Below are 13638 nucleotides of genomic sequence, written 5' to 3' on the forward strand. Positions count from 1 at the left end.
CCATTTCACAGGCAGAAGCTGAAGAACAAATCAAAATACCCTTAGTGATTTCTTTACTAAACAAGGTGAGGGAGATGAGGAGGAAAGCTGTTGTCAATAGTTCCCTCCAGGACAGCTTTGGGGGAAGGGGGTCAGGGAATCCAAGAAGCAACTTGGGGCTCAGATTAAAAACTGACCCTTTCCCTTCCCTGGACTCCTTTAGCTGTCATTGCTAGGCTCTGCTACCTCCAGGATAGCAGCAGCACCAAGAATAGGAGGGTGGTTTTGGGCAGGAGGGAAAAGCCGTTGGAAGAGTTGATCTCCCCCGCTTTTTCAGGCTACTATTTTAGTATGGAAACTGTAATCTTCAAATTCACTAGAGATTTGTGGCAAACAACACTTCTGACAAAGAATGTTTAAGGAAACTGTCCAAGCAACCCACCGTCCCCTGCCCTCCCAACAGGTTCCTGTGGGAAGTTATGCTCATAACTCACCATACCACACTATTACATCACTTCCAAACTGAGGCTCTGGAAAGAGACATGGAGATGCTATGAAGCCAGAGCTGTCATTTTTGGTGAAACTATTCTAAACCACAAGAGCCTGGCTGGTTTTGGTCAGCAGATATTACACAGCACACTAAGAGCTGAAATCCATTTAAGAAGCCACAGAATAATTATTGCAATGTAATTTCCCCCCAGTTTCCAGTGGCGGCAATGTCCTGCTCTTTGTTACATAGTGTAAATCCATTACAGTCCTATTCTCTGCCCCAGAAGCAGTTGCACTTCATACATCATGGTATTTTGTACACAATCACCCCTGAAGGTTTTGTACCCGTTTTCTCACTAGAAGTCACCTCTGCTGAACAATAACATTGCAAGTTACCCCTCCAAGCAAGGGGAAAACAGTGACAGAGATGCACTAGAGGTTATATGTGGGCTACTGGCTGAAACTCCTACATGCTTATGTTAGAACATATTTAAGGAAATGAGAGTCCCAAATGCTCTGAAGCACAGCTGCTAAGGCAGTGACTTCATGAGCAGGTCCTAACTTAAGTTTAGCATGCTGGGATCCCTTCTGGGAAAATGGAAACATATTAATCTGATTGCTTCCTCAGCCTCTGTCCAGGCTTTTTCTACAGGAACTTTGTTTCTTGATACGCCCCCATTAACCATATTCCCCTTGTAATCTACTTTATTCTTCAGAAGAAACAAGATCTTTCCCATCATTTTTTCCAAGAGTTGTGCAGCCACAGGTTCAAGGTGCTACGGGACTAGTTAGAAAGGCAGAAGGGACCAGGGCACTCTGGCCAACTGAAACCTGAAAAGTCTCAAGCTATGCATGAGCTGTCAAAACAACAGAAACAAAGTGACCGTCAAATCTGCCAGGGGCATTCCCAGCACATACCCTCTGCTGCACTGACCAAATACAGAACGGCACCATCATAATCCTGGTCTGTTGACTATAGCTCAGGGTCTATACTAAGTCCCAGCAGTGAGCAAAGGCCCACATCGCGTCAGGAACATGGGACACACTGCACTCCCCTACATGCTGACAGCAGAGTTCAGGCTTGGCTCCTGCCAACAGCTCTGCCCTGCCAGATGCTCGTGGGGATCGAGCAAGGGAGATGAACTACATGATTCCTATCTTTGCCCAGCTAAGGCTGGGCTGCAGGGTGCTCACAGGCAGGGTAAACAAGGAAAAAAGGGTATACGCAGACAGCACTTTCCAGGTCTTATTTCTGGATCAAAAGTCCAGACCTCTACTGCATTCAGTAGACACCAGCTTCAAACTCTAGCATGCTCGACACACAACTAATGCAGAGTGAAGTTTGAGCATCCCCAGCTGAGTATTATGAGCGTAAAACCTAAGATGTTTGGTCACTCAGCCAGGGAAGGCCATATCATGGTAACACAACACTCTCCCATCCACACTTCTGGGTTACCAAAAGTGCATCTCTCGCCTGTCTCCCACGCAAGGAGTCAAAGTTTCCTGGGCAATAAACAGGCTGCTAGGCAGCAGCTGCTCTGTCATTTCATGATCATACTTCCCCTCAGTAAGCCACAAACAGTAATTTCCCTTTGGTTGTTTCCCTGCTAGGGTCCACATTTCCTACAAATTAATATATCCTGCACCTCCAGGGAAGAAATCACTGTCCTGTGTCAGAAGGGCTGGATTTCAACAGAGCGCCCAGAGATACGTCAGGGGTTGTGCTCTTCCCTCTCTCCAGCTGAAGAAAAAAACCAATTTCTTCCCCCTGCAGGAAGCTTCATTACAGTGAAAGACTGTATGGTTGTGGCTTCCTAGGAGCATCTTTTTCTCTCTGCCCATATACCCCATACTTTGGCCTCAGGCTGCTCTCGGACATGAAAGGATAGAATAAAGCATCTTCATTGATACTTTTTCCCCCACCACAGAACTTGACAAGACAGGAGACCATTTGCCACATGGAGAAGCGTTAGCCCTGAGCTGAACCAGGAGGACCACATAACCCCCTACCTCTCCAACAGAGGGTACATTTGAGTCGGAGCTGTAGCCACTACCCAGCCTGGGAAAGAAGCTGGCAGCATGGCTCTATGCCTCATTTAATGTCATTTGCATGCCACCATCCCCTATAGAAAGGTTATTATTAATTTCTTTTAAAGTTTTTTCTGAAAATTAAACTGACCAACAAGTGCTTTTATCCTGAATATTACTTGCCTGATTTATGTCCCCCCAGCTTAAACAATTTACCCTGACTTCAGCTGAACCTTTCTGGCAATAGAAAGAGAGAAGCAGCAATGAGCTGCATGCCAGTCTCAAACAAAAGCAACAGTAAATCAGTGTTCATTAGTGAGTTACAAGCAAAACCACCACCTAATCTAACTAGGCATCTGCAGACTCAAGCACCTACAGACTCAAGCAAAAAAAGTGGCACCAGAGCAACCACAGGATGCCTCCAGATGCACCTTAAAGGCTCTTGAGGACCCTCCAAGACAAATGTGCCACCAGGCAGTCTTCTTCAAACAAACAAACAAAAAAAATCCACACAAACCAAACCCATAGATGCAACCACATGGCAGCAGGGAACCCCCAGTAGACACTATGATGAACAGGGTCTCAGTATGCCACATTCAAATGCTTGCAGTGTCACAAGAAGGATTGAGGGGAGAGGGCAAACTCTCCTTTAATGAGATCCGAGTTTATGCTTCATTAACACTGAGAAAACTAGAACCCTTTATGGATAACACATGATGTGGCTTTGCCAAGCTTGCCACCTGTATTCAACAGCATGAAATATGGTTATTGGCACCTACTCATAATGCAAGAGAATAAACAAAAGAATTTAGTTTCAATTGCAGGGTTGATAGCTCAAGCATGAGTTGTGAAGCTCATCAAGAACAAAGTAGAGTTAAGTGTAGGAAAGCCATTCAGTAGTTCCAAAGCTGAGATATTAGAGCTGAATAACTTCAGGTTTGAAGATAACAGTTGTACCTTCAGCTAATTTAGAAACAAAGAAAAAGCATGGACTTGTAAAACAAACCAGCAATTCCAATTCTAAGAGTTAATCAACTCTCCCCTAAACTGCCATCTTCTGCAGAGACCCTTGATTTAAAGTTAAGCCAAAGTCTCTGTTCCTCATCATACTAAGTAACTTCTAAAACAACCCTTTTTTCTTTAATGAAGTAATAACAATTTTATATTAAAGAGCATCTGCAGTCAAGAAAGGAATAAAAAACAGCTTTCAGACCATTTCTTGACTCCTGAATGCTTGAAAAACATTATTTTAAATGGAAAGCAAAGAAGCTGAGGTTAGAAGTCTACTAGTACAGCCCTAGAACTGCTTAAAGGAAAACCAGATTCCAGGATCAGGACCTGTTTGGTTTAGTTTCTTTTGAATGCCCCCTTATATGGCCAAATCTCATTGCTCAAGCCATTGATTTCATGCAACTGAGGAAGAAAATTCCAGGATCCAAATCCTAACATGACTTAGTTTTCAGCTAAAAGGTATATTGCAAGTTCTTCCACACATATAAATGAAATAGAAACCAAGCTGTGCCAAATTTGGTGCATTATTTAGTGCTCAATCAGGCTGAACAGACTGGGGGGTTGAAAGGAGGAGCTCAAGTTCATTGAGTTAATTTTCTCAGCTTAAAGACTTATGTACTGGAGGAAAAAATAAAAACCCTTAACCCTATTCAACTGATTTCACCCCATTCTCCCTACTTTCTTTCACTGCTTGATAATCCAACCAACTTCAGTCTCCCAAAAAAGGAAAGAGAACAGAGGGAAGAATAATCAAAATCCAGTTAACATCTGGATTTATAACAGCAGAAAGAACTCCTAATTACCTAGGTCCTAGGCAACCTTTTGACCTTTTCTACTTCATCTTTGCCAGTATTTCTCTGCAAAAATAAGGTATAAACTCCCCACAGAACTGAGATATCTTTATTTTCCAGACAAGCAAAGCAGAGCAGAGAAAGGTCAAGTAACCAGACTGACAGAGATCCTGCACAGGCAAGAACCCTGTGCCTAATCTATTGCTCAGCACTGAGGCAGCAATCACTGTATGCGACTTCCCTGCTTGCAGTCAGCCAGCTCCACAAACCACAGAGGGAAAACACTGATGCAATCCACTAGTTCTCTCACTTCCAAAATATTACTCATATCTGTCCTGGCACCAAATCATCCACTTATGATCTGAGGATTCCATGATCTGCCTCTCTCCAGATAATGAGCCCCTTCACCCATGCTATTCCAGCCCCTTGCCCTCTCCCTGCTTCTTCAGGGAGTTGTTCCCTAACCAGTTTCATCCCAAGCCTCATAACAGTTGTTACAGGAAGAAACACTCGCAGTAGTTTAGGCTATGGTTTCTACTTCCAGCTACAAATTCACATATGTACACAAAGACACACAATGACAAAGCATGTTCCTGCCCATTAACGAGGGCTGGAAAATACTAGACTTTCTTGCCAAGAAGTTTTTGCTGTATTGCTCTTCATTCATTTCCATGATTAAGGTTTCTTTCCTTTAAAAAAAATCTCACTATTCTCCTTTCTTGAAACTGGGTCTCTCTGGGTCATTACAGGGCATCATTTTCATTTTAATTGCAAGTTCAACTCAGCTCATATTTCAGCAGCACTTGGTTTACCTCTACTTCTTCCAAAGCAAATGATAACACATTGCTGTACAATGAGCTCACATGCAGATGTAATCCAGAGTTGAAGATTTCATTGAGATGATTCCCTTAAAGTCCCCTTTTGTTTTGCTTTGCTTCTCCAGAGCTTTTTGCCCTCTGCTGAATGACGCTGGGGGAAGCCAGCCCAGAGCACAGCCAAGCTCCAAATGGTTCTCTCTCATAACAAACTTTTGTATACAAGATGAAAAGCATCCTTCTCCCTGCTTCCCCCAAGGAAAAGGAAAATACCAGTGACTTCTGTGGAGGACACCAAGATTGCAGGGTGGGCAAAGACACTCTAAACATTACCCCAGGTGGCTGAGCACAAGGTGGAAGGGATAGAAAATTAAAGGATGGATGCTAAAGAAAAATTTATTATTCCAAGATAAATCAGGTGGATTTCACAGAGACCAGGTGCCTCAACATTCAAAAAGGGGGGGGGGGACACAAAACACCACACGCACACAAACAAAAACCAAACACCACACACAGAGCTGCAGGACCTGATCCCAGGCAAGTTCCCAGCTATTTGGAGCTGGTGAGCTGGGCAAAGGCTGAGGGCAAAGGGGACCATGAAGAATGGCATCCTCTCCCATCCTCTGCTCAGCCCTTGCAGCGCAGAGGCACTGCCACTGAAGCAACACCTCTAGGAGAGCTGAGTTTTACAAGTGAGAGATTTCAGGTTAGTTGAGCAGGATCACAAGCCTTACAAGAAGCTTTCTTGATATATCCAGCTTCAGAAGGAGAACAGCCAAGAACACAGAAGACAGATTTGTTCAGGCTAAAGGAAAGACTATGTATACATATATCATCTGATGGCTCAAGGGAAAGGAAACAGTAGAAATGATGCAATGAAATTAAGAAAAAAAAAATTCAAGGCAAGCACTGATCGTTGCCCTTCTCCCTCAGCTTGCTGACCAACCTCTGGAAGAGATAACAGAACTTCTGTTTTAAACTGAACTGAACAAAAAGAAGCATCGAAGAATACTACCTAAACTCTCCATATGGAATGGATTTTTCCTCCTCTTCTATAAATATAAGCTTAGTTTGGCTACAGTTACAGGACACACAGCAGGCATTCAGTTTACAAAATTAGTCTTATGATCCATGTTATTCATAAGGCCAGACCAGAGGATTCCCAAGATCCCTTCTGGCCTTAAAATATATACGATAGAGAACAATCTGCCATTGATCAAATATATGAAAACTAATGACCTACTAGGTTTTCCTCCTGACTTCCGGTTTATATAATTCAGTGGACAAAAATCCACTTTTCAGTTTTCAGTTCAGGAAGTTTCAAATAAATGCCTTTACATTAAAGTTTCAGATCACAAACTAACTGAAATATATATGTCTCTCTGCAGCAGCAAGTGGAGAAAGAAGAGAAGGTTGCTGCTTGCAGCCAGCAAGTTCTGCCTCCAACGGAAAGAATCTGAGCAAGACATTTTCCACAGATGTTCATGGAAAAACATTTCAAAGCACTGCCACATTTCAAGCTTATTGTGGCAGGAAACATTGAAGTTTCATGTGTGCAGTCCCCTGCTCATATATAAAAAGCTTATGGGCCTCCTGCTGTTCAGATAGATCACATTGCACAATGCGTATGCACAATAAAAAAACCCTTCCTTGAAACGTGCTCCCCAGCTTGTACAGTTAGTTACCCAGGGAGCTGCATCCCCCCCAACCCTGTTTTTTCTGACCCTTTCCTATTAGCATCTCCCCTCCAGTTCTGGGGAGCCTTTCGTTCTCCCCAGAAACCGCTAGCTCCCTCAGCAATTCTCCCTTACGCCATTCACAGAAGTGAAAATATGGTGCCAACTTCCTTCTTTTTGGAGAACGAGTTTGACAGCCACCGGTACCACACGACACAAGACGAGTATGTTGTCCGAGCTGAGCTTTTATAGATGCTCCACAAATTTGCCATTTACCTCTGGCTCCCCGAGTTAGTCACAGTTTGCAAAGACAGTACATCTCAGCAGACAAAACTAACACATCCACAAAACACCCTCTTCCATCATGTACACCCACTTCCAGATAATTTTCCTAAATTTCTACTTGTCTGTTTGAGCCAAGAGCACCGTTACAGGGCACAGCAGAGGAGCAGGGCTGGAGGAAAGGAAGTACAGCAGGCCTTTACACATGCAACCACGCTCCTGCAGACAAGCAGAACATTTGGAGGAAAGAGGGGGGTAATCTGGGAAGCAAGCTTGCCAGCATTCATTCTAACTGTGCTCACCAAGTCCTCCCATCTCCACCAGCAAAGTTTCAATCTCACAGCACTGACATATCCAAATAAGTCCATCAAAAAAGATTTCAGGACAAATTCACCAAGACACATCCGGACAACAAGGATTTTTCAACAGCAAATAGGATTTTTTAGGCCAAAGAGAAGCTGCGTTCCCAGTAGAGGAAAGCCTTTAGAACTAGCCCAGAGATGAATGTCCAGCAGAGATACTCGAGTAACAACCAAAGGACACAAAGTTCATCCATCAGTTGTGGAAAGGAAGGTATTTTAAGCCAGATTTTGCTACATGCCAAGATTATTTCAGGAAATAGCTCTCCAATAAATTGTGCCTGGGGTCTCATTTCTCTCTTCATTCTTTTGCTTAGGATGAAAGGCTGACGGGGTGTCAGAACCATGCCTCCCACTGCTCAGCCCTGCTACTGGAATTCGCACATTCCCAGGGCAGGGGTCCAGGCTGCCTCCCTTTCTCACTCCATGCATCAGAAATCCTATCTGGGGGAAGAGGGAGGGAGTAGAGAGCGACAGCGAAAAGAAGTTGAGACTGCAACATACACACTTCCCTCCCTTGCATAGCTCACAGGTTTCCCTCTGAAGCATGGATATTAATTGCATCTCACCAGACTTTTTGGATGGGAGTTCAAAGTGACACAACACGAGCAATGTTGGGAGAGTAATCAACCACCACTTTTATGCAGAAAAGCCTTCAGGTAAGAGCTTGGAGGGGAAGGGTTTGGGACTGATTTCACTTTTGCTAGTTTCTTGCATCACGCCTTTGCAAATGCTGCTCTCTTTTGTGACTGACCCAGATATCAAGAGTAGTAAGGCTGAAGCTACAGCCCATTGAACAACCTTAAAAAGACAACATAAATCCACAGCAATATTCAGCTGTGACTGTGCTGTTCTGAGAGGCATTTGCAGCACAGGTAAATAACAGATTATTTTTAGACGATTATTTATCATAAAATGAAACAAAAAGCCAAGCAGAAATGATCTAAAATTGAAATAAATTTTGAGTTCAGTCCCTATCCTCTCTCAGGCCATCTCAGATCAGGCTGCATCTTCATCAGGGTTCGTATTAGGATGCTACTCTTCAAAACTTCTTGTAGGGTGATGTACTCATTCCATGACTGTCCCTAGGCTCAGCCCATGTCCCTTCCCCAGTGCACCTGCTACTGGAAAGTTCAGTTTCTAGAAATTTTCTGGTAGAGAATGATTATCATTCTCAGCTATGAAGGCAATCAGAAGCCAGGCTGCTCTTAGTCACAGCCATATCTTCTAAAAACCCTCCAAGTCCAATACTATATACAGTGTAACTTAGATGAAGAACAAGGGATGTGAGGAGAGACCTACTCCCAAACTGTGTTTATGAATAGGAGTGGGGGAGTGAAAGAAGTCTGAGAAAAACGAAACAGCTAGTCAGAGAGCCCCAGCATAGGAAGCACCCGTATGCTACACTGAGAGCCAAGACTGCCCAAGTCACCAGTTTGGTTTATCAAATCATGGGATAAGCCCTTCACTCGTAAGTGCACCACCAGAACAACTCCACAGCACTTCCCACCACAAAGCATAACAGGAAGTCAGTGTTAAAATGCACCTCTGATGATCCAAACAACCCTTGTGCCCCTCACTCCCCAACAGTGCACCACGGCAGGCACACTTCCCTTGATACATCTTGCCAGGTAGGCTATGTTACAGCTGAGGGTGAGGGTTTCAGTAAGGTTGTGGGGAACAGGATGCATACTTGGGTACTAAAATTCATCCCAACTTGTGGAGCCTTGCAGTCCAGCCACAAAGGGCCTTTACAGTTTTTCAGTGACAGGGTACACTTGCTGTGTTTGCTGAAACATTACCATTGCCTTGAACTGATGATTTTCTGCAATTAGATCAACAGGAAGGTGTGCTCAGGCAATTTAATGCTATGCTAACTGAGTTTGTTTTGGAACAGAAATCCAGTTTATATTAAAGCTCTTCCAAAGCAGTCATTACCTAAGAGCAATCTAGTGATGATGCTGGCAAGGGTGGCAGCAATTATTCCATACTGAAACCCAGCTCTGAGCCTGCAGGACCTTAAAAGCTACATTAGTAAAGGAAAACCCAGGGGTCATGATTACAACCAATTCATTAAATGTCTTCCAGGAAACAACCAAGAGGAGAGAGCACACAAGCACCACCAAACAAGACAAGCAAAGCTCTCGTCCATCACACCACTTGGACAGTCTTTCCATGTCAAAAAAGAGTATGCACTTCCCAGAGACAGCAAAGCTACTGGCAGAGCATCAAGAACTTCCTCTTCTTTTCTGGCCTAGACACACACCAGACAAATTCTATACCAACCTGAGGTTTGGAAGTCTATCTGGATAGGATTGGATAAGCCGTTCACTGCTTCACGCCACATGCCACCACCACCTGGGGACCAGGCAGTCACCACACAGCGATACAGCCCAGCATCAGAAATCTGGGTCTGATACATCCTATAGCGGAACTCATTCTCCTGGACCTTCTCCAGAACCACACCGTCCACACGAGTCTGATCCGTCCAGTCTTCCAGCCGCACTACTGAATCCTGGTTCAAGGAGATTATGCGAGTGGTCCCATTGGGATTGGACTGATCCGTCAGTGGCTTCTCTGCTGTAATGAGGACAGAATAGCGTGGCGTCTTGATGTTCTTTGAAGATACTTTGCATGTCATCTCAAAGGTGTGGCCTGCCACAAAGAATGGCTTCAGTCTCACTGCCTCCACTGTCAGCGTGTAATCTGAAGGAAGGAAGGAAATAAGCAGCAAGGGAAGGGTTAATAAATAAGGGCAACTATTTCTGCAGCACCTTTCAACCCAGAAGATTACTAAAACAGAGCACTTTTTTGGAGAGACAAATTCCAGAACATTTCTCTAAACACCTAGAGACACCCCAGAAAGCTACTCCAGAGCGCACACAACAGTACACAACAGTCTGGGTCAAGATGCAAGGATTCAACAAAAACAAAACACTGGACATATATTGCAACATACAGGTCATAGCATAAGACCTCCAAAATTTTTTTTTTATTCAAGAGTAGAGATATTAATTGTATGAGACTTGGAGCCTCAGTTTTACACTGGATCTGGAACAGCACCAGCAGCAACGGGATATGAGGACACTGATGAAGTACTGATGACTAACAACAAAAGCTGCCACTGACTGAATCTGCAGCACTTAATGTACCTTCTTGTACTCCCCTTGAAAATCCACCTGAACAGCAATTCAGATGCATTCAGCTGAACTCCCAAGATTAGCTGAAAGTGCATGACAGAAAAGTTGGTGGTAACATGAGAAATCCCCATCCCCAGCATCCATACACACAGTTCATGCTGAAAGAGCTCAGTATACCTCCTGCCTCTACATGTGCTCTTTTCACTTGCTTCTCTTGCATTCATCTGAGTATAGGCCTGTCAGAAGCCTTAACATTTCTCCAACAGCCAATTTTGCACCAAAAATGCCAACACTTTGCTAGATTGCCTTCCCTTTCTTCAGCATTCTCCAAGTCTGCAGGCTCCTCAATCCCAAGAATCCCTGAATTACAGGGTTTGGGAAAACTAGACATCTAGGAGCAAAGCCTCCAGACAAAAAATAAAGGTCACAATGAGAAACTGAGAAAATAAGAGGTGACCAAAATCAGAGCTAGATAAAAGGAAAAGGAGTTGCTAGTTTCATGGCACTGTGATGGAGACAGATCCCACACACCTAGGAAGAGTTCCTTCTACCTACAAAGAAGGATTAGGGCTGGATTAGGACACACAAGTTACAGCAATTTCCCAAAGTAGCAGTATTGGAAGAATTGGACTAGTCCAACCTTCTGGACACTGACTTTGCTACAGCATATTCTCCCTTCCCCCTCCCTACTAAAAAGGATGACTACACATTAACCAAAGCAACTACACAGATCACCTTTATGCAAGGTGAAACTTTACAGAATGAGGGAAATAAACTATGGTGAGATTGTAACACATCCCCCAAAATTGAACTAAATGCAGCAATACTTATGCCCTCCCCACGAAAGCAACAAGATACTTGTCAAGATTACATTTTGCAGTGTTTTGCCTTCAAGCTGCAGTTTTCACAACGAGTAAACACAGCCCACAAGATGAGAAACCTGGTATGACAACTTTAAATCAGTACTGCATAAAGCAGATCACAGTACAGAGCTATATAAAAAAACAGCAGGAGGAGGGAAAGCTGAGCTGCTTCTGGTGGTCTAGCTGAGCACAGAATTACTTGACACTTCAAACCAAACCCTGCTAGCACTTCCAGCCCCTAAGCAAGTGGGAATGTAAGAGTTGCATAGTTAAGCACTCAAGTGAAGTTGCACACAGTTATTCTCTGCTCCCTTGTGTGAAGGCTCATCATGGATCTGATTCTATTCTTCAAATCCATTTTTCTCATTTTGTGTCCATAAGATTCAGATATCACCCTCTTTAAAAAGTTGCAACACTTAGGAGTCCAGCACAGACCAGTGTGCCACATATTTTAGGAATACAGTATACAATCATATTCTTGCTTCAAAAGCAGAAGCACAAGTGGCTAACCATATTTCTTTGCCACATATTGCTGCTTTCTAACCTTGTGAGGAGATTCTGAGCAAAAATCCCCCCTGATGCCAGCCTTCTCTTTGGGCTGTTGGTCTTCATATCAGAGAGAGATGACTTCTAGGCATTGGAGGGGACCAAAAACCCCCACCATTTGGTTTCCCATACATGTGTTTAAGACAAATACCTACAAATGATCAGAACAGAGCAGAGACAATTGAGCCCCAAATATCTGGGGCTCCAAATGCCATTCTTCAGCTATTCTCTAAGCCAGAGGTCAAGCAGCAATAAGCAGGGGAGTGTGAGCCTTGGCCCCCAAAAAGGCTAGACCAGACTTTGTCCCCAGAAGTCTTTTCTTGGCTTCCCATTTGAGGGCAAGAAAAAAAAAAAACACTGGTTTTACCAATTATTTTTTTTAGAGACAAAGGAGAAAATGGTTGCAGTAGCATGCAGCAGCAGCAGAAATGCCATCTGAAGAGTTTGTGGAAAAGAACATCTGAGGACCAGAGATGCAGCTGGAGAACAGTGATGAAATTCAAAGGGGTTAGAAATTAGGATGCAGAATAGAACAGGGAGAAATCCTTAAGAGTCCTCTCAAATGATTTTTCTACCTTAAAAAACGACCTCCTTAGATTGGATAAATACCACAGAAGTCAAGAGGGGACTATCTTTGAGAACATAAGAAAAGCAGACCCAGAGAGATGGCAGGCACAAAGATCAGCATCCATACATACAGGCACTGCAATGTTTGTTGTTGAAAGTTTTTAAAATAAACAAACAAACAAATAAATAAAAAAGGAAATTTTCTGGATCTACAATACTAGATGTCCAATATTGATCTCTAAACTGAAAAGCCTCCATACCCTATTAACTAGAAAAGTCTGCATCACCATTCTGGACATACAGTTCTGCTCCAAAACTGTTCTCCTTCAGTAGCAGCAGAAGAAAGGTAATGAGAACTCCATCACCATTACCTAAGAAAGCATGCAGTTGTCTCTGCATTTAACAGTGCACATACAATAAAGAGGAGGGAAAAAAGGTTTGGTACTTTGGTTAGAAATAACAGTATTCTGTGAGAAAAGTTGAGCAGAAAAGGAGAGTTTCTTCACATTTCATAAATTAACAGTTACTATACGTCCAATCTTTTAGCAAGGGATGGGCCAGGGAGGTCAAAGAACAGCATTTTCTTCCAAGAACTACAGCCTGAGATTTCATTTCTGATCTTAGATTGGCCAAGAAAGCAAGAGTTGAGTTCCGTGTGTCTTGAACGCTACCTTGCATGTTTGGCCACACACACACACCCCGCAATTCTGTGCACAGTCTTGCCTCCTTCTCTTAAATTGCCATGAATGAAAAGCACACTCCTGCCTGTCAGATGCAGAAGCCTGCAATCTGTACAGTTTACATTGGAAAGGGGTGGGGGGAGAGATAAGTAAGCCACGCCCAAAGCTTAAAACCAGTTTGAGTGCTATTCCACAACAGAGGGCTAGCAGCAAAAGAAATCCTAACCAAATAATTCAGATAAAATTTGAGTAATAAACTATGCTTTGGAGCCTAGCAGTGTATGCTTCTGCCTTCCATCACTGGTCACTCCAAGTTGATAAGCCCCACTATTAGTCTCTTGTTGCTCTCTACTGCAAGAGAGCTTCAGGAGTTTTGGAATAAGTATAAAGCGTGCTTCCTGGGTAATGACTG

The 13638-nt window shown here is 43.5% G+C and overlaps 1 protein-coding gene across 1 annotated transcript in view; it reads right to left on the reverse strand.

Annotated features, from left to right (window-relative positions):
- Positions 1 to 13638, reverse strand: part of PTGFRN (prostaglandin F2 receptor inhibitor) — a 69768-nt gene that overhangs the window by 13561 nt on the left and 42569 nt on the right. Inside the window, exon 6 of the mRNA XM_067300085.1 lies at positions 9717 to 10136. Coding sequence (XP_067156186.1) covers positions 9717 to 10136 — 420 coding nt within the window. The remainder of the gene's footprint in view (positions 1 to 9716; positions 10137 to 13638) is intronic.

Source organism: Apteryx mantelli, chromosome 1 (assembly GCF_036417845.1).
Source record: "Apteryx mantelli isolate bAptMan1 chromosome 1, bAptMan1.hap1, whole genome shotgun sequence".
In the NCBI taxonomy this organism is placed as follows: Eukaryota; Metazoa; Chordata; class Aves; order Apterygiformes; family Apterygidae; genus Apteryx; species Apteryx mantelli.